Source organism: Somniosus microcephalus, chromosome 4 (assembly GCF_052327205.1).
Source record: "Somniosus microcephalus isolate GS21.2 chromosome 4, FLI_Smic_1.0, whole genome shotgun sequence".
Taxonomy (NCBI): domain Eukaryota; kingdom Metazoa; phylum Chordata; class Chondrichthyes; order Squaliformes; family Somniosidae; genus Somniosus; species Somniosus microcephalus.
This window is the reverse complement of record NC_140990.1, coordinates 226,470,817-226,490,465: the sequence shown is the minus strand read 5'-3', so window position 1 is coordinate 226,490,465 and position 19,649 is coordinate 226,470,817. Positions and strand designations below refer to the sequence as shown.

At 43.2% G+C, this 19,649-nt stretch overlaps 1 protein-coding gene across 2 annotated transcripts in view; it reads right to left on the bottom strand.

The window, feature by feature from the left end:
* Nucleotides 1–18,021, bottom strand: part of slc40a1 (solute carrier family 40 member 1) — a 43,145-nt gene extending 25,124 nt beyond the window's left edge. Inside the window, exons 1-4 of one of the 2 annotated variants that reach the window (XM_085985892.1) lie at nt 17,534–18,021; nt 17,258–17,325; nt 12,002–12,161; nt 26–141 (exon numbers count right to left, since the gene is read on the bottom strand). In XM_085985892.1, coding sequence (XP_085842018.1) covers nt 26–141; nt 12,002–12,161; nt 17,258–17,325; nt 17,534–17,576 — 387 coding nt within the window. In that variant the 5' untranslated portion in view covers nt 17,577–18,021. Of the gene's footprint in view, nt 1–25; nt 142–12,001; nt 12,162–12,781; nt 12,951–17,257; nt 17,326–17,533 lie in introns of those variants that run through there. The other variant, XM_085985893.1, reaches the window with a different exon arrangement.
* Nucleotides 18,022–19,649: the final 1,628 nt, after the last annotated feature.

Below are 19,649 nucleotides of genomic sequence, written 5' to 3'. Positions count from 1 at the left end.
TGAACAGTTGATAACGAAGACTTACAAGTAACCATCCATGGAACATGGTGTTAAGAGGAGATTTAAACAGGAAAACCATCATCAGGATGACCCCACAAATGATGACTGAGATATTCTGAACAATCAAGGATGTTTGGGCAACTATCACAGGATTGAAAAAAGACTTACATTAGTTATATTGAAATGAATTACAATTGTTCACAAAATTATTTTGGAAAATAAAAACCTAATATCAGTGCAGTGCTATTTCCCCACAATTTAGTTATTTATACCATTATACTAATGTTTCACAATTTCTATACACAGATCAACAAGTATAAATAAAATATCTTGTAAGTATTCAGAAAAATGCAACAAGACTCTTTGGGAGTGAAAGGCCTCTGTCAATAATTTTACTGAAAAAGCAGGAGTATAGAATGGGATTGCAGTAAACAGGTGGAATTTCACCACATTTAGGATGACTTGCATTGAAGCATCCGTTTTATGAAATTATTTGCTGCCAGCGGGGAACCTCACTGAGAGCATATATCAGAGAATCGTGGGCAGACTTCCCCCCCCCCACCCCCCACAACCCAGGTTTCCCGTCAATGAATCAAATACCTGCGATTTCCTGATATGTACTTCAAGTCGGTGAGGTTTTCTGCGACAGCTCCATTTATAAAGTTAGCCATCGTTTATCTAATGTTTTCCTTGCAAGAAAGAAAGTAGGCTTTGCTCAACACTGCTGCATGCAAGAGGACGAAAGGTCATCGAGCTGAAACGTTGACTCTGTTTTTCTCCCACCAGATGCTACCTGACCTGCTGAGTATTTCCAGCATTTTTTGTTTTTATTTCCAATTTCCAGTATCCGCAGTATTTTGCTTTTGTATAAGTGGCAGAAAGGTCGGTAATCAAAGGACACAGATTTAAGGTAATTGGCAAAAGAAACAGTGGCGACAAACTCCATTCCCCAGCCACTGACTCCATCCCTCTCCCTAGCACCTATCTGAGGCTGAAGCACACTGTTCGCAACCTTGGTGTCATATTTGACCCTGAAATGAGCTTCCAACCACATATCCGCAGCATAACAAAGACTGCCTACTTCCACCTCCATAACATCACTCGTCTTCGACCTTGCCTCAGCTCCTCATCTGCTGAAACCCTCATCCATGCCTTTGTTACCTCTAGACTTGACAATTCCAATACACTCCTGGTTGGCCTCCTACGTTCTACCCTACGTAAACTTGAAGTCATCCAAAACTCAGCTGCCCGTGTCTTAACTCGCACCAAATCCCGTTCACCCTTCACCCCTGTGCTCGCTGACCTACACTGGCTTAAGCAACACCTCAATTTCAAAATTCTCATCCTTGTTTTCAAATCCCCCCATGGCCTCGCCCCTCCCTATCTCTGTAATCTCCTCCAGCTCCACGACCCCACCCCGAGATATCTGCGCTCCTCTATGTCTGTCCTCTTGAACATCCCTGATTATAATCGCACAACCATTGGTGGCCGTGCCTTCAGATGCCTAGACCCTAAGCTCTGGAATTCCCTCCCTAAACCTCTCCGCCTCACTACCTCTCTTTCCTTCTTTAAGACGCACTTAAAACCTACCTCTTTGACAAAGCCTTTGGTTATCTGCCCTAATTTCTCCTTATGTGGCTCGGTGTCAAACTTTTGTCTTATAACACTTCTGCGAAGCGCCTTGGGATGTTTTGCTATGTTAAAGGCGCTATATAAATACAAGTTGTTGTTGTTGCTATTGACATGAGGAGAAAAAAAATTTACGCAGCAAGTTGTTATGATCTGGAATGCATTACCTGAATGGTTGGTGGAAGCAGATTCAATAGTAATTTTCAAAAGGGAATTGGATAAATACTTGAAGGGGAATAATTTACAGGGCTATGGGGAAAGAGCCGGATAGTGGGACTGATTGGATAGCTCTTTCAAAGAGCCAGCACAGGCACGACGGGTCAAATAGCCTCCTTCTGTGTTGTATCATTCTATGATTTTTGAGAATTTGAACATACTATATGGTACCCCAAACAGCAATGAGATGGATAACCAGTTAATCTGTTTTGGTGGTATTAGTTGCAGAATCAATGTTAGCCAAGACACCAAGAGAACTTTTTTTCAATTTCATTCACAGGAGGTGGGCGTCACTGGCAAGGCCAGCATTTATTGACAATCCCTAATTGCCCTTGAGAAGATGGTGGTGAGCCACCTTCTTGAACCGCTGCAGTCCGTGTAGTGAAGGTACTCCCACAGTGCAGTTAGTGAGGGAGTTCCAGGATTTTGACCCAGCGACGATGAAGGAACAGCGATATATTTCCAAATCAGGATGGTGTGTAACTTGGAGGGGAACTTGCAGGTGATGGTGTTCCCATGTGCCTGCTTCCCTTCTCATTCTAGGTGGTAGAGGTCGTGGGTTTGGAAGGTGCTGCCGAAGAAATCTTGGTGAGTTGCCGCATTGCATCTTGTAGATGGTACACACTGCAGCCACAGTATGCTGGTGGTGGAGGGAGTGAATGTTTAAGGTGGTAGATGGGTGCCAATCAAGTGGGCTGCTTTGCCCTGGATGGTATCGAGCTTCTTGAGTGTTGTTGGAGCTGCACTCATCCAGGCAAGTGGAGAATATTCCATCACACTCAAGACTTGTGCCTTGTAGCTGGTGGAAAGGCTTTGGGGAGTCGGAAGGTGAGTCACTCGTCACAGAGTACTCAACCTCTGACCTGCTCTTGTAGTCACCTAATTTATGTTGCTGGTCCTGGCAGAACCCAAACTGAGCATCGGTGAGCAGGATTGTTGGTAAGTGCCGCTTGGTAGCACTGTCGACGACACCTTCCATCAATTTTTTAATGATTTTTTAACGATTGAGATTAGACTGATGGGGTAGTGATTGACCAGATTGGATTTATCCTGCTTTTTGTGGACAGGACATACCTGGGCAGTTTTCCACTTTGTCGGGCAGATGGCTTTACTGGAACAGCTTGGCAAGAGGCACAGCTAGTTCTAGGGCGCAAGTCTTCAGCACTACAGCTGGGATGTTGTCAGGGCTCCTAGCCTTTGCTATATTCAGTGCGCTCAGCTGTTTCTTGATATCATGTGGAGTGCATTGAATTGGCTGAAGACTGGCTTCTGTGATGGTGGGGACCTCAGGAGGAGGCTGAAATGAATCATCCATCAGTACTTCTGGTTGAAGATGGTTACAAACACTTCAGCCTTGTCTTTTGCACAGACGTGTTGGGCTCTGCCATCATTGAGGATGGGGATGTTCGTTCATGGACCCTTCTCCTCCTGTTAGTTGTTTAATTGTCCACCACCATTCACGACAGGATGAGGCAGGACTGCAGAACTTTGATCTGATCAGTTGGTGGCCCACAGCACCTCATGGATGCTGAGTTTTGAGCTGCTAGATCTGTTCTGAATCTATCCCATTTAGCATGGTGGTAGTGCCACACAACACGATGGAGGGTGTATCTTAACTCACTCCAAGTCTCTTTCACCCATCACCCCTGTGCTTGCTGACCTTCACTCATTCCCGGTCCGACAATGCCTCAATTTTAAAATCCTCATCCTAGTTTTCAAATCCCTCCATGGCCTTGCCCCTCCCTATTTCTGTAACCTCCTCCAGCCCTACAAGTGTTAAGTCTGTGTGTCCCAGTTATGCTTATTATAAATCACTGGACACAGACCACAAGAATAACTTTAACAGGTCTTTACTATTCGGAGGTCAGGGCTGAACTGCCCAGCAAATCCCTACACAACACTTATATACCGGTGTGGTCACCACCGGTATTACAGTATACAGCAGCCAAGAGAAAGTAGTACATCTCTTAAGGTAGTTCTGTTAAGGTGGAACAGGTTACATACACCACAACAAGCCTTCGAGATCTCTGCGCTCCTCCAACTCTGGCCTCTTGCGCATCCCCCATTTTAATTACTCCACCACTGGCAGCCGTGCTTTCAGCTGCCTTGGCCCTAAGCCCTGGAATTCTCTCCCTAAACTGCTCCACCTCTCTCTCTCCCTTTAAGAAGCTCATTAAAACCTACCTCTTTGTCAAAGCTTTTGGTCATCTGTCTTGATATCTCCTTCTGTGACTCAGTGTGAAAAATGCTTTTATTGATATCGCTCTTGTTAAGCTTTGGGACATTTTCTGCATTAAATGTGTGCTATAAATGTAAGTTGTTGTTGTAGTAACATTCTCCAGCCTTACAACATTCCAAGATTTCTGCGCTCCTCCAATTGTGGCCTCTTGTGCATCCCCGATTTTCATCACTCCACCATTGGTGCTGTGCCTTCAGCTGCTAGGCCGTAAAGTCTGGATTTCCCTCCCTAAACCTCTCTGCTTCTCTATCTCTCTCCTCCTTTAAGACCCTCCTTAAAACCCATCTCTTTGGCCAAGCTTTTGGTCACCTGTTGCAATATCTCCTTATGTGACTCGGTGTCAAAAATTGTTTGATAAAGCTCCTGGGAATTGCCTTAGAATGTTTTACTACATTAAAGGCGCTGTATAAATGCAAATTGTTATTGTTGTGGGATCGCTTAGCTCTGTTGATAGCATGCTGCTTCTGCTGTTTAGCCTGAATGCAGTCCTGTGTTGTAGCTTCACCAGGTTGGCACTTCATTTTTAGGTATGCCTGGTGCTGCTCCTGGCATACTCTTCTACACTCCTCATTGAACCAGTGTTGGTCGCCTAGCTTCACGGTAATGGTGGTAATGGTAGAGTGAGGGATATGCCGGGCCATGAGGTTACAGATTGTGGTGGAATACAATTTTGATGCTGCTGATGGCCCACAGCACCTCAAGGATGCTGAGTTTTGAGCTGCTAGATCTGTTCTGAATCTATCCCATTTAGCACAGTGGTAGTGCCACACAATATGATGGAGGATGTCCTCAGTGTGAAGACAGGACTTTGTCTCCACCAGGACTGTACAGTGGTCACTCCTACCAATACTGTTATAGATAGATGTATTTGTGACAGGTAGCTTGGTGAGGACGAGGTCAAGTAGGTTTTTCCCTCGTATTGGTTCTCTCACCACCTGCCACAGACCCAGTCTGACAGCTATGTCCTTCAGGACTTGGCCAGCTTGGTCAGTAGTGGTCCTACCAAGCCACTCTTGGTTATAGACATTGAAGTCCCCCATCCAGAGTAAATTCTGTGCCCTTACTACCCTCAGTGTTGCTTCCAAGTGGTGTTCAACATGGAGGAGTACTGATTCATCAGCTGAGGGAGGGCACTAGGTGGTAATCAGCAGGAGGTTTCCTTGCCCATGTTTGACCTGATGCCACGAGACTTCATGGGATCCGGAGTCAATGTTGAGGACTCCCAGAGCCACTCCCTCCCGACTATATACCACCGTGCTGCCAGCTCTGGTGGGTCTGTCCTTGCGTGGGACAGGACTTACCCAGGGATAGTGATGGAGGAATCTGGGACCTTGACTCCCTGCTCTCCTCACAAAAGTGCCACGTGATCTTTTATGTCAACCTGAACAGGCAGAGGAGATCTCAGTTTGACGTCACATTCAAAAGATGGCACCTCTGACAATGCAGCACTCTCTCAGTACTACACTAAAGTGTCAGCCTAGATTAAATGCATGCGTCCTCGAGTGGAACTTAAACCCATAACTTTCAACCTAGAGGTAAGAGTGCTACTACTGAGCCAAGGTGCCACTTTCTAGTGGAATGTTTGTTTATTAGGAAAAAAAATGTCCAATTAAACATAAAAGCAGATATCTAGGAAAGAATTTCTCAATGAGAGCCTAGCAAACCCTTGCCATCATCTTTCACTTCCCCCCCAACTCCCATGACTGAACAGAAAGAAATCCTTTCTCCTCAAATACATCTTAGCCTCTTGTTATGGCTGTTCTCTGCAGAATGTAGTACACCGCTAATATCTTGCCAACTCTCTCTGGGTCACACTGTAGAGGACCCTTGCTGCAGCCAAGATACTGGAACCAATGTTTGAGCTCGCAGAATGACTGCTTGGGGATATTCTTAAGTCTCGAATGTGATTTATTGTAAACTGTTTTCTAGGGGTTTGTACAGATCACATTTTGAACAGATAATTATACCTCTGAGTAGTCAGCAAATCAATTTGTGTTCATTCTGAAATAAGTGAGAAACCTGTTATTTCCTTAAGGTATGGGCAATGTAAACATTCCTTGGAAACTGTATTCACACGCTTAATTATTTTGCGCTCATTACAGACTGTTTGGCTATTCATTAGGGATATCATTTTCTGTTGATGAATGCCATGGAATTTTTGCATGGGTACTTTAATGGCCAAATGAGTGCAGTTGATAGCTTCCTGGGAACGCCACATCTTTTGAAAGCCCCCGTCAGCCTCACCTGCCACTCTACTATACCAATTTTAAGGCCAAGCAGGACATCTGTGCCCTGGTTAATACACTACTGCACCACAAACTAACTGATTCAGGGTAAAATTCTAGCCATGCCTGGAAGGAACCTGTGGCAAAGATATTGGAGTGTCAATTGTAAGAATTCGCAATCATTTACAGCTCCGAAGATTAATTTCTTTGATTAAAGAATCCCTGGGTGATACACCTTTAAATATTTCAGGGATCAAAAATGGCTGTCAGACCGCATGGCCGAAGACAAAGGACTTGGAAAACAGCTTTCTGTGTCTGTGAAGAAAGGTTCAATGGCAGTCAAATCTGTCAAAGGGGAGTTTCCCCCCACCCTGCAGCAGGACAATTGATGCCTGTTTACAGAACATTATACAAATGTTGACTCTAAGATCAAGTGCTTGAAACTGCCAGCATGAACAAAGGAACTTTGTTTGCTAAGCACGCAAGACTGTCAATCAATTGCGGTTCCAGATGACCACAGGACAATGCTTTGTTTACAAAGAAATTGAATGTGATTAGCATTTGTTTGTATATCAAGTGGACACATCCAAACTGAGGAGAAACCATTTAAATGAATGGGAGAACACATTCAAACCCATTACTGGACAATGGGGCAGTTGGATCTCTTTTGTTTTAGCCCAGAAACATCCAGATCTGGGCGGGCCCCAAAAGGGGATATAAAAGATAGCTTCCCAGAAGTTCTCTCTCTCTTTGGCCTCGCCTCCGTGTCCCTCTACAGCGTGGGAGTCTGTCTGTAGAAGCGAAACACCAGCAGTTTACTTTTAAAACACTGGGGTGTTTTTCACTTCGGGGCAGTGAAGATCTAAGTTCACAGGACACGGAGCAGGCATTTCCAGTGGTGAGCATATATTTTTCTGGCCTTCCATAAGGCAACCTAGGGTAGGTATAGGGGTGGGAGTAAAGTGGGAATTTCGTTAGAATTGTGATTTTAGTCAACTTCCTTCATTGTGTCCATTTCTCCTCCCCTATTTAAGCAAGACAATGTTGCACTTAGCAGAGAAGTGCTATAGTGAACATTGAATTTGGTATTTAAAACTGTATTAAAAAGGAGTAGCTGTTTTAAAGTACTGTATGTAAAACTGTATTAAAAGGGGTGTTGCATCAAGCTGTAGAGCTGTGGTGAACGCTGTGTAGCTATTTTTTAAAGTCTATATTACTGTATTTAAAATAAGGTAGTGTTGCACTGGGCAGGGAGCCCTCTAGTGGACACTAAGTGTACTGCGTTTAAGCAAAAGTGTTGTACCAGGCGTAAGAGCTATATCGATTTTTCTAAGTTGGTTCTTTCTTTTGTTTTCAATAAATACTGGTCTGTTTTGCACCCAAACCACGAGTCACGTTGTTTTCTGTCTACATCGCTACCGAATAAGTCCGGCGGTCAGAACTCAGGAATAGGGGAGTGCTTCGAAACCACAAGGGGGTCCCTGGAGCATCTCAGAGGCTTCTGACTGGCCAGAGACAAATAACCCCAACCCCGCTAGCGTGTGTGCATATTCCTTACAAAATGGCGACCGCGGCAGGACGTCGGCAATGGTGTGTGATGTGGCAGACAGTGGTTTGAGTGGAGAGAGCAGCAGTTATTGGGTTTCTTTTTATCCCACTAGTTTGTCTGTGGTTAGGTTCCCGCAGGCTTGGGGAAGTCACCCGCAGGCTTAGGGAAGCCAGGGCAGAGAGCTGGGATAGGGAAAGGGAGGTTGAGGATTACCAGGCCAAGATAGAGCGCCTGGTGTTCCAGTTTAGTGAGGGCAAAAGCCACACGAGGTACGAGTCAGTGTACCTGAAGTGCCTAGTTGCAGAGGCCAAGAACAATGAGATGAAGGTGCGGGAGGAGAATGCGCGCCTCATATAAGAATTAAAAGAGCAGGAGGAAAAGGTTAGGGAGGTAAAGGCAGCATATAAGCTGGCCTGCGAGCAAGGGTTTGAGGAAGCAGATCATGGCCCCTGTAGGGCAGAGATAGAAATCCCGAATATGGCTTTAAAAAGAGCAAAGGGGATGATATGCCTGATCAGCCCGGAGGCAGGTCCGAGCTTTCAGGAGCTCTGGCAGCAAAGGGGGGTGGAGGATGAGGTGGTAGAGACAGAAATATCCCCCCCCCGGGTCGAGTCACTATTGAAGGCAGTGCGGTCTCTTCTAACTGGCCAGAGACAAATAACCCCAACCCCGCTAGCGTGGGCTAATTCCTGACACATTGTCACTTTTACCATCATTGCCAGCGCCATGCTAATGTTGCTCCTTGGCTGCCTGTTTGATTCCGAGAAATGGAACAATTCATCTATGGCTTCTTTAGGGAGGCATAACCTCCTTCCACGTTGCTCCTTGGTCAAATCAAATTAGCTCTGTTACCAGTGAACACGGTTCCTGGAGTAGTAGGGAATCCTGATTTTTCTCCTATGGCCTTTAACCACCAACACTAATATGCTGCTCGTCCTCCACCTTTAACATGTTCTACAAATGAAGACTTGCCTATAATACACCCATACTGCTGTGTGGGCCAAAACAGCTAAGCTGTTCTTTCATTGCCTTATCTTTTGCAACATGGTGGACCTCTGCTGACTCTCCCCACTGCCTTAATGTCACCTTTAGAGCAAGTACAATTAATGCAATGTGGACTGGAGGGCAAACATGTGCAAATTTGCACATTCGCATTTAACTGCTGTTTAACAAATTCAAAAACAATATGAATGTTGGGTCTGTTAACATTTGGGGAATGTTAACAAAAATGTTCTAATCATCTGTCAATGATAACACACAAAATTACTGCACAATAATGCAAATCTAGTGCATCTCACCACCACCTTCTCAAGGGCAATTAGGGATGGGCAATAAATGCTGGCCTTGCCAGCGACGCCCACTTCCCATAAAACAATTTTTTTTTTTTTTTTAAAACGTTAATTTCATCTCCATAAAGACTGAGCTGGATTGATGTAAAGGCCAAACTGGAGAGATAAACAGAGAGAGAAAGATTGATTCATAGAACCACAAAAATGAAAGGAGAGAAAAATAAAGACTAAGTCAAGGAGACACAAGCAAAATCTGAGTCAGAGACAAAAAGATCAATTTAGAGAGATGCAAAAAACCAAATTAGAATCACAAAGACCTAACAGGACAGACAAAAAGACTGCAGCAGCGACTGACACACAGCAACTCCAAGTGACACCAGAGAACAAGCAGCAGTGATAAAGCATTGACATGTTTAGCTTCTGAACTTCCTATCATACTTCCATTGTATGTGCCAGCACCACTGCTTCCTCTACCAGACACAACAACTTACCAATGTTTGTGCTGGATGAAAATAATAGTCCCGCCTTTTATTTTCCAGATCTTTCTTTAATGTTATACAACAAACTATGAGTTGTTATAAAGTAAGATATTCGTACTAATGATTCTATTCTTCTCCTCATGAGTCTGAATCTTCCTGTCGGAGATATCTGCACTAATATGAAGTTTCTATAGAGATTCTGTCAGGCCAGAGGAGATGCTTCACATGCCATTATAGAGCATACTGGACAATCTCCATGCATAAAACATTCTTTTTTTTTAATTAAAAAAATATAAATATAACATAAATTAATGTACAACAGGCAATAGTGACAAATCCAGTTAATTATATTTGTAAATAGACATTAATAATTCATCCCTGGGATATGAGATCTTTGTTAATCATGGAATAAACTGGAGTGCGAGCGTGAGGTCCTCTACTTTGGATCCAAGAAAGACAATTCAGAATATATCCTCAATGGTGAGCGATGAGGGGGGCAATTTTCTACAGCGCGTTCAGGCGTTAAAGATCCTCCAAGATGGCCAAGTTGGGGTCTTGAGCTGCAACGCCAGTTTAGCCTGTGTTTAATGCAAGACGCGATCTTGGTAAAGGAGCTGAAGCCTGCACTAGGAACGGCCGCCCAGAGGCTCATTAAGGGGCTGATTGCCACTTTAAATGCCTGCTAGTGCTCATTAAGGAGGCTGCGCAGCATTTTGGTGGCTAGCGTTTGTCCCAACACCCTCTCCTAACAGCGACCAGCTGTTTGGGAGTAAACGCGGCATTGATGTGAATTTCAAGCTCTACTTAAAAGGGATACTCACCATTTCATGTTCACTTGCTGCTGGAGCTGTGAAGAGGCCCTCTGAACCACATCGGGAGACTTTCTGGGACACTTTGTCAAGACTTCACCAACACTCTAGCAAGATTTATTCGGGAAATTCTCTGAGGGTTTTACCTAAAATGACTAAGTGCTGTTCTACTCCACCTTATTGGAAAGGGAGTGCTTGGTCATGGATATCTTGCTAGGGGTCTCCCTTGGTCTGGAGGAGGAAGTGGAGGAGGACATGAGGCCAGACAGGGCAGGACCAGCTGCTGCAGGACAGAGGGACAGGACAAGGAGGGCGAGGTGGCGTCCTTCACTTCTGCGGGTACAGGACATCCATCCTCCTCTGGACCTCCTCAGCCAGGACCTCCATCAGCCAGGACCTCCAGTGCCACATCCGAGAACCTTTACGCCCTCTCCCTCGGTCCCTGAACCATCCTGTTGCTGTGTGCCAGCCAGCGCACTTCACAGCTTCAGTGGAGTGGGGGTGAGGAGCCCACATATACTGCTCCACAGAAATTGTGTCTAATCAGCAGGTTTCTGGTTTAGCACCTCCAGGCTAATTATGGTCATCAGCAATTAGGACCAAAATTGTATGCTAAATCCAGACTTTCAAACAGGCGAGTCTTATTAGCACAGTGCCCATTTAGTGCCTGTTTTCACCCTTTGGCCAAAATAACCCCTTGGAACTGTGGTGGAGCAAAAGCAATTTGGGTGTCCGTACACACAAATCACTAAAAGAAAGTACACAGGTACAAAAAGTAATCAAAACAGCTAATTGAATGCTGGCCTTTATCTCAAGGGGGTTGGAAAACAAAAGTGAAAAAGTGATGCTTCAGTCAGACCTCATCTGGAGTATTACATTCAGTGTTGGGCACCGAACCACAGGACAGACTCACCAGAATGGTACCAGGGCTTGAAGGGTTAAATTATGAGGACAGGTTTCATAAACTTGGTTTGTATTCCTTGAGTTTAGAAGGTTGAGGGGTGATCTACTTGAGGTCTTTAAAATGATAATGATAAAAGGATAATAATTTTTAAATGATGAAAGGATTCAATCGGGTAAATACAGAAAAACAATTTCCTCCGGTGGAGGAATCCAAAACAGGGGGTTATAAAATTAGATTTAGGCCATTTACGAGTGAACTGAGGAAGCTATTCTTCACACAAAGTTTTGTGAAAATCTGGAAGTCACTCCCCCCAAAAGGCTGTGGATGGTGAGTCAATTGAAATTTTCAAGACTGAGATTGATACATTTTAGTTGGGTAAGGGTATCAAGGGATATAAGCAAAGATGGTTGAATGGATTTGAGGTACTGTTCAACCATGTTATAATTGAATGGCAGAGCAGGTTCAATGGGCTGAATGGCCTACTCCTGTTTCTATGTTCCTATAACGGAATATGGCAGTATTATTTAAAGTTATCCACATTACTGTATACTTTGCACAACATGGTCCCATAGCAATAAATTGAGAAGAATTGGGCTTTTTCAAAGCTATATATTTAAAAGGGATGTACTACAGAAGTAAAATTACATTTGGTTAGACCATACCTTTAAGCCTGGGGGTTTTGTCCACCCAGTCACCAATGATAGCTCCCAGCAATAGCACAGACCCTGCAACGACCAGTCCATAGACAGCAGTCAGAAGCAGACTGTTGCCATAAAGCTCCACCAAAAACACTGACACAGCAAAGTGCCACATCCTATCTCCCTGTAACAAAACACAAAGTCCATTTAGCACAAGTCAAAAATTAAAGCTGCATTTTTAACAAATGTTTATTCATCCAGTTTCCAGCTAAAGGTCTTCAATTCTTTAATTAAAATGATTATTTCTTAAAATTTAAATTTGCTGAAGAATTAATTAGGATAGCACACTCTCAGTAACACCAATTTGGAGATGGTCTGCAGTCAAGTGACACGTTCAGGCCTAATAGTAAGCCAGCTACACCTGTTACTGACCAGACATTATCAGAGGAAACTGGGGCAGGCTGTTGGCAGGTAAAATGGAAGGGTTGTACCTCCCCCAAACTCAGATTAGATTAAAAAAACAGGTTTGGTAAGGGATGAAAGAATACAAGTGCACCTCTAGTCTTCTGAAAATGTTTCATCTTTACTTTAATTTTTGAGGGATTGGGGCGCAGAAGGCCATTTTTAAAAACATAATTTATCAGGTATGTTTGTGGTGGTTTGACTACTACCACTAAAGTAAAAAATGGCCTTTAATTAAGCTTCAAATGGCAGCCCTCCGATAGAGAAAGCACTGTAGCATAATTAATTACAATTGCCTCAAATGGTAAGCTTGGCTCCAACGGAAAGCTAAATGGCTCTTACTTCACGTAAATACCTTCAGGCCAACCATCTTGGCCTTGATCACAGGCAACCTGACCTCTATGTGCTTTTCTTGGTGTCGGGGAACATCCTGGCCAGATTCTAGAGTGTTCTAAAAGTCCATGCATGACATCTTGCACATGAGCAGTTGTTCCACTGCTGCTGAATCTGCCTGTCATTATAAATGGGATAGATTTGGCACCAATGGAATGGAATCAATTATTGAACCATGCTACTATTGTCTCACAGACGCTGAGACTCATCTCAGCAGGTGGTCTTCCAAATGCCTCCCTGAGGGAAAGCATCATATGAGGCAAACATAAAGGTCTAGCTCCCAATACCACTGGATCATATTGGCAGCCATTTTATCAAGGTGATGAAGGTCAACAGTATATTTTCTCACTGTTGGCATATACAATCCATCCTCTAAGTGTTAGTTGGCACAATAGGAACATAGGAACAGGAGTAGGTACTTTGCAACATCCTCAGAACATGAAAGGCGTTATATATAAATGCACGTTTTTGTTTCCCCCCCCCCAACACGGAGCTAGATATATGGGGAGAACTTTAAAGTTGTGATTGTTTTAGTGCAAGTGTTAAGCTGTTTCAGTGCTTCTGCAGTGTTCTGAACAACCCTGAATTGTAAACATGGCTAATTCAGAATGCTTCTAGTGCATTATAAACACGTTGAATATTTTATTTAACTGAAGTGGAAATCAGGTTATCTATATCAACTCAATATGCCACTGTTACATTACCACTTGAATATATCTAATACTTTCTATATTCAAATAATAGTATAATTCCTGTATGTGTCACCTCCTATTAAACTGTGCCAAGAGAGTTTCATTTTTAAATAAAATGATTATTTGCATAACCCTTGGACTTTAACACAAATGAAATAACTAAATATTTATGATGTTACCTTATTGCATAGTGATTATAGATATCAAGCCTAGGCAATATATATTTGGATAATCTCATACATCAGTGCATTAATTTCTTAAAATGTACACCAGGAGCTCATTCCTGCTGATGACAGAGTCTTGCCTTGCTGCTTCCAGTAGTGTAAACTAGTCTGGTCTGTTTCTGGAAGTTATCCTCACTGGAGGCATGCGACACAGATTAGCGATGGATATTCTGCTGCATTGAACTAGAAATCGAGCTGGACCTGGGAGAAGAGGCCCATATTCCAGCCAGGAAAGGCCACAGGAACCACTAAAGCAGATATTGGCCCTTATTTTCCAATCGGTGGCTTCCTGCATGTGAATGCCTCCGATCTGGAAAAAATCTACGCCCTTACTTGAAGGCTCCGGAGGTCCGGACATTTCCGCTCCTGGGCCTCTGCTCTACGAAATGCGCAGGGCCCAGGTATCCCAGGGGCGCATATGGTTCACAAGTATCCCTTGGATCATGTGGGCCATGGGGAACCAATGAAAGAAGGGAATCCCCCTTCATACTTTTGACAAGTCTCTCAGCTTAGACCCGTCAAAAGTATGAATGGGGATCACTCAAACAACACATCAAAACATTAAATAATTTTTTTTTAAATCACTTTAAAATTAGTTAAAATTATATTTAAAAAAAATTAAAGTTTTTTACGGGGCTAAAAATAAACTTACCTTTTTTAAAAGTATTTAATTTATAAATGCGTGAAAAAAAAGATTTTTCACTTTTTTTAAACTCTTATGCTGGTAAAGCCAGGCCTTATGCCTGCTTTTACCAGGCGTAAGATTTTTAAGGGATTTCAGCGGGCGAAGGTTCTGCAGAAAGCGGAACTCTCCCCCCACAGAGGCCCTTCTCCAGGGCAGGCATGCGATCTGTCAAGAGTCAGAAGTGCCGGTTTTCAGCGCACGCGCTTCGCATGCCTGAAACCGGCACTTGCAAGGTCCCTACGGCTGTGTACACAGCTCGTACCCACCCGTAGGGATCAGAAAATACAGCCCAATGTTATGGCCATGGCACTTTCAGCCTTTAAATGGCCTGCCTTATCTCTTGAATGAGTCTTCCGCACCACAGAAAAATACTGCTGCCAAGCATTTGCAATTGTGAAACCTTTGAGTGAGAGCCACTTGCAACACAGACTGTGCAGATTTCTGCTCAGATAAGAAAACATTTTAAGCAAACAACAACAACTTGTATTTATATAGCACCTTTAACATAGTAAAACGTCCCAAGGCGCTGCACAGGAGTATTTTAAGACAAAGAAATTTGACACTAATCCACATAAGGATAAATTAGGGCAGGTGACCAAAAGCTTGGTCAAAGAGGTAGGTTTTAAGGAGCGTCTTAAAAGGAGGAAAAAGAGAAGTAGCGAGGCGGAGAGGTTTAGGCAGGGAATTTCAGAGCTTAAGGCCCAGGGAACAGAAGGCACGGCCACTAATGGTGGAGTGATTATAAATCAGGGATTCTCAAGAGGGCAGAATTAGAGGAGCGCAGATATCTCGGTGGGGGGGGGGGGGTGGTTGTGGGGCTGAAGGAGATTACAGAGATAGAAAGGGGCGAAGCCATAGAGGGATTTGAAAACAAGGATGAGAAAAGACAGTCTTTTTTGGGACGAAGACCGAGATGCATAAAATATTTCAATAGAATTAAAAGTTTTGTTCTCACTCTGTATGGCTGGTTGTATTTTGTATAATGTGCCTGTTGCACAGAATAGCTCATCTGTCCCAGACCCGCTGTACTCTCTCCTGGTGACTGAACAGGAAGAAAAGTGGAAAACAGCCGCAAGATAAGAATTGAGGTGAAGCGAAGAATTGTAAAACAGAATTAGACAAAAAAGAGAAAAAAGATACAATGCAGAAAAAGGGGGAAATACAAACAAAATTTAAAGCAGGCTTCCATAAAGAAACTAGATTGAAACTAAAAAATATCCAAAATAAGAGGAAGATGAGAGAACCATAAAAAGTTAAGATAAAGGAAAATATAAGGAGTTTTGAAGAGCAAATGAAAGACAATCCACTGAGAATCTCTGACATGGCTATTCCTGTTACAAAATCTTTCCTGTGCCTTGCCTTTTGGGTCTGAATGTGGAATTAGGCTAAAATATGTTGGTGCCTAAAAGGTAAGTCTCTTTTTCTCCAGTAGAGTTAGAAAAGAATAAAAGAACTTGCATTTACATAAATCTTTCATGTCCTCAGGACTTCCCAGAGTGCTTCACAGTCAATTAATTACTTTTGAAGTGTAGCCACTGTTGTTCTGTATGCAAACATGGCAACCAATTTCTGCACGGCAAGGTTTCACAAATAGCAATGAAATGAATGACCAATTAATCGTGCTTTGGAGGTGTTGGTTGAAGAATGTTGGCCAGGAAGCAGGAGAACTCCCTGCACTTCTTTGAATAGTGCTGTGAGGTCTTTTACATTCACTTGAACAGGCAGACAGAGTCTTGATTTAACTTTTCACCCAAAAAACACAGATCTGATAATACAGTACTCCTCAGTACTGCACCGAAGTATCAGCCTAGATTATGTACTCAAATCCTTGGTTGTGCCTTGAAGCCACAACCTACTGATACAGAGGCAAGTGTGATCCAAACTGATATTTAGGCTATTGCATGGTAACTGAACCAGTAAAAGTTAAGATGAAGATAAAATGTAAAACATTTTGGGTTTTGGTGTTCTAGGCAATTTAAAATTAAATAGTGGTTGAAGTTCCTAACTGTTTGCAGCCAAGTTCCTTCCTTGGAAATGAGATGGATACTGCGTCGGCATATTCAGAAAATAAATAGGGTTACCAGAGCCACAAAACTGCCTTCTTAAGGTGACTGAAATTTTCATTTCAGTGAGAGGTTGGTGAGTCCTCTCCTCCTAGGAAGTCTTTCCCGGCCACTCTTCAGTTTTCCATTCCAACTGCTGTCTCATTCCTGTGGTTCCATAGACTGTAATGCACTGCACCTGTATTTCACCTTTTTAATTTTATCTTACATATTTCATAGACTTGCATAAGAACGTCAGGTTCGGTCAATAAAAGACCATCCAGTCTATATCACTTATCCTGGTCTTTCGACCCTTGCCCAGGAACCCACAATGACCTTTTTCATTTCTCTCCTGTTTTAGCTTATATTCCTCTACTCCCTGATGAATGAGGAATTTCTCCTATTTATTTTCTGAATGTTTCAACTAGATCACCTGTTCCATACCTGGAAGTGTGAAGTAATTCAGTTGTGTGTCAATACAGTTGTTATGAAATGTCACTGGGATAAGATTTCCTCTGGCCCCTATGTGTAGCTGCATCATAAATGTGAAGATTTCCTCTGTTCACTATTTCTAGCAAAATCCGAAACACATTCTGAAAGAAACAGTTACCAGTCCAGTGGAAGTACTGAACAGAGAAAATCTTCACATCAATCCATTCATGATGTTGCAACACAGCAGCTAACCAGATGAATCCTTACCTTACAAACTAGTTATCATATGAGGGGAGCAAAACAGAAATAAAGCGAGCAGCAAGCAGTATGAGCTTTGCAGCCGAACTTACCCATGTGGACAGTCCATGGCACAGGTAAATGAGAAACCCGGTGGTCTTGAAGTATCCCAGAAAAGAGGCTGTCGTTTAAAGAAGGGCGAGAAAAGTATATCAATTCCAAGTTACATCAATTAAAAATAAAGGCCAACTTTATATACTCCATCAAAATATATCTAATATTGACATTTGTTCGTTGACTATATTGAACATTCTTAAATAATTACGATAAAGTTGCATTAAATGTTCAAGTGTAAAACTGTCCAAATAATGGATGGCCAAAACACTTACCGCAGCAACCCTTCTTAGCAGCCCTGGTTTCAGTCTTCTCCATGTTTAAAGGTAGTTTTTGTTGCCCTTGGCAGGTTATTTTCAGTCCGATTCTAGCTCTTACTACACTCGGTTTTTAAAAAAAAAATCTGATTTAGAAAAAAAAAGTTTCTGAAATGGCAAGCGCCGCTGGTTGTTTCGTTATTAGGATTTCCAGGCTTAGCTAACACTGTAGCTGAAGCCGGAAAAGTGTTGTCGCTAAAATGCAATGTTAGGTCCGAACCCTAACACTTCCATGAGACCAGCCGCACGGTCCGGCTCCCAAATTCGAACAGTTCACATCATTTGGGAGTTTTGAAAGATCTGTTCAAAGGTATTTCCTGAGGAGAGCCCGGCCCCGTGACGTGCATCTGAACAGAAACCCCTGGCTAACTGATAACTGGAGCCATGCAAACTCCGAGCCGCTCGGAGCCCAGCGCTGCACAGAACAACTGTACAGTCACTGGATCAGCACTACTCCCCCACCGCTTCCGCTTCTTCTTACACACGTATGGCTGCACCAGGGAGGACCGGACCTTTCCTGTTCCTTCAGTTGCATTGTTCACTCTTTGAGTACGGAGTACTGCAAGAATAAGAAAACATCCAGGACTGCAACATAACCAATAACTTCAATTCTTATGTACGATACGAAATGTGAAACAAGCAGTCAGTGTATGCGAACGGTATATAATATATCTGTCATCTAATATATAGATAGATTTGTGGGACCTTGCTGTACACAAATTGGCTGCCACATTTCCTACAACAGTGACTACATTTCAAAAGTACGTCATTGACTGTAAAGCACTTTGGGGGCTTTGAAAGGCACTATATACTTTGCAAGTTCATTCAAAATACAGCTGGATGCTAAAATAGGAGTTTGATGAGCTTTCTTGGCCAATTTACTTGTCATCTCCGGTATTTCTCTGTATTGTCCGCCCTCTCAGATGGCGGTAAAAGATCCCACAGCATATTTCAAAGAAGAGCTGGGGAGTTCTCCTCAGTGCCCTGGCCAATATTTATCCCTCAACCAACACATAAAACAAATGGGCTGGTCATTTGTTTCATTGCTGTTTGTGGGACCTTGCTGTGTGCAAATATGTTCACAAGGAGAGAAACTATTGCCCGTGCATCGCTATACTGCAGAATGCACAAATATAAGCAGCAACTTGAGACAGAACCGTCAAGGGGGTTTGACACAAGAAGTTCTGCACCATAATCTTTCTGCATTAAGATTGTTCACTTAGTGTAAAACAGGAAGGGCTACAGGATGGGCAGCTATATGTTATATCAGAATGTCAGGACTACTTATCTCCTTTTAGGACAAGATAGCACAGAGTTAATGGGAGAACAGCAGCACAGGAGAGAACCCCAAGAGTTTCATGCCCTCAACCCTATTTCAGAAGGTCACCCTGGACATATTAGGCAAGAGAACATTGAGAGAGTAGATAGGAGAGGTTGGCGCCAGAGACCTTCTCCAAGGACAGGATGAATACCATCCTATTCTTGTCATGTCTTATACCACTTTCATTCACCAACATACAAGCAAAATGATCAAACATTCTATGCAAGTACTGTTGGAAACTTCTTCTTGGAGGCGCATTTGACCTATGTTCCTTTTCTGTGTTTGTAGGACCAGAAGAATATAGTAGGAGTATTGTCAATGTCCATAAATAAACCAGCTTCACCATACATGCCAACTTTCCATGTTTGGCGCAGACTGACAGCACAACTGGGGCACTGTCTACATGTCTGTACTCGCAGATAAAAATAACTGCAGATCAAGCTTCTCTCCTCAAAGTGCTACTCCTGGTTTCTCTCCTCCCACTCCAGAGTTCAGGTATTGGCTCTTACCCGCTATCACTACTGCTGAAAGTGATGGATTGTTGCTCCACATGGTTGGTGGAATTCCTGCAAGATAACAGATTCCCACCCACAGTGTGCATTGGAGTGAATCACTTACAGCAGCAGTGACTACAGGAGGTAGGAAACTACCTTTGAGTCTCCTTAGCTTTGAGATGAGGAGATGGGAGAAGGGAATAATGGCACTTTGGAGAAGGGAAGAGAGGAGAGAAGCTGAGAGCAGCAATTTAGAGGA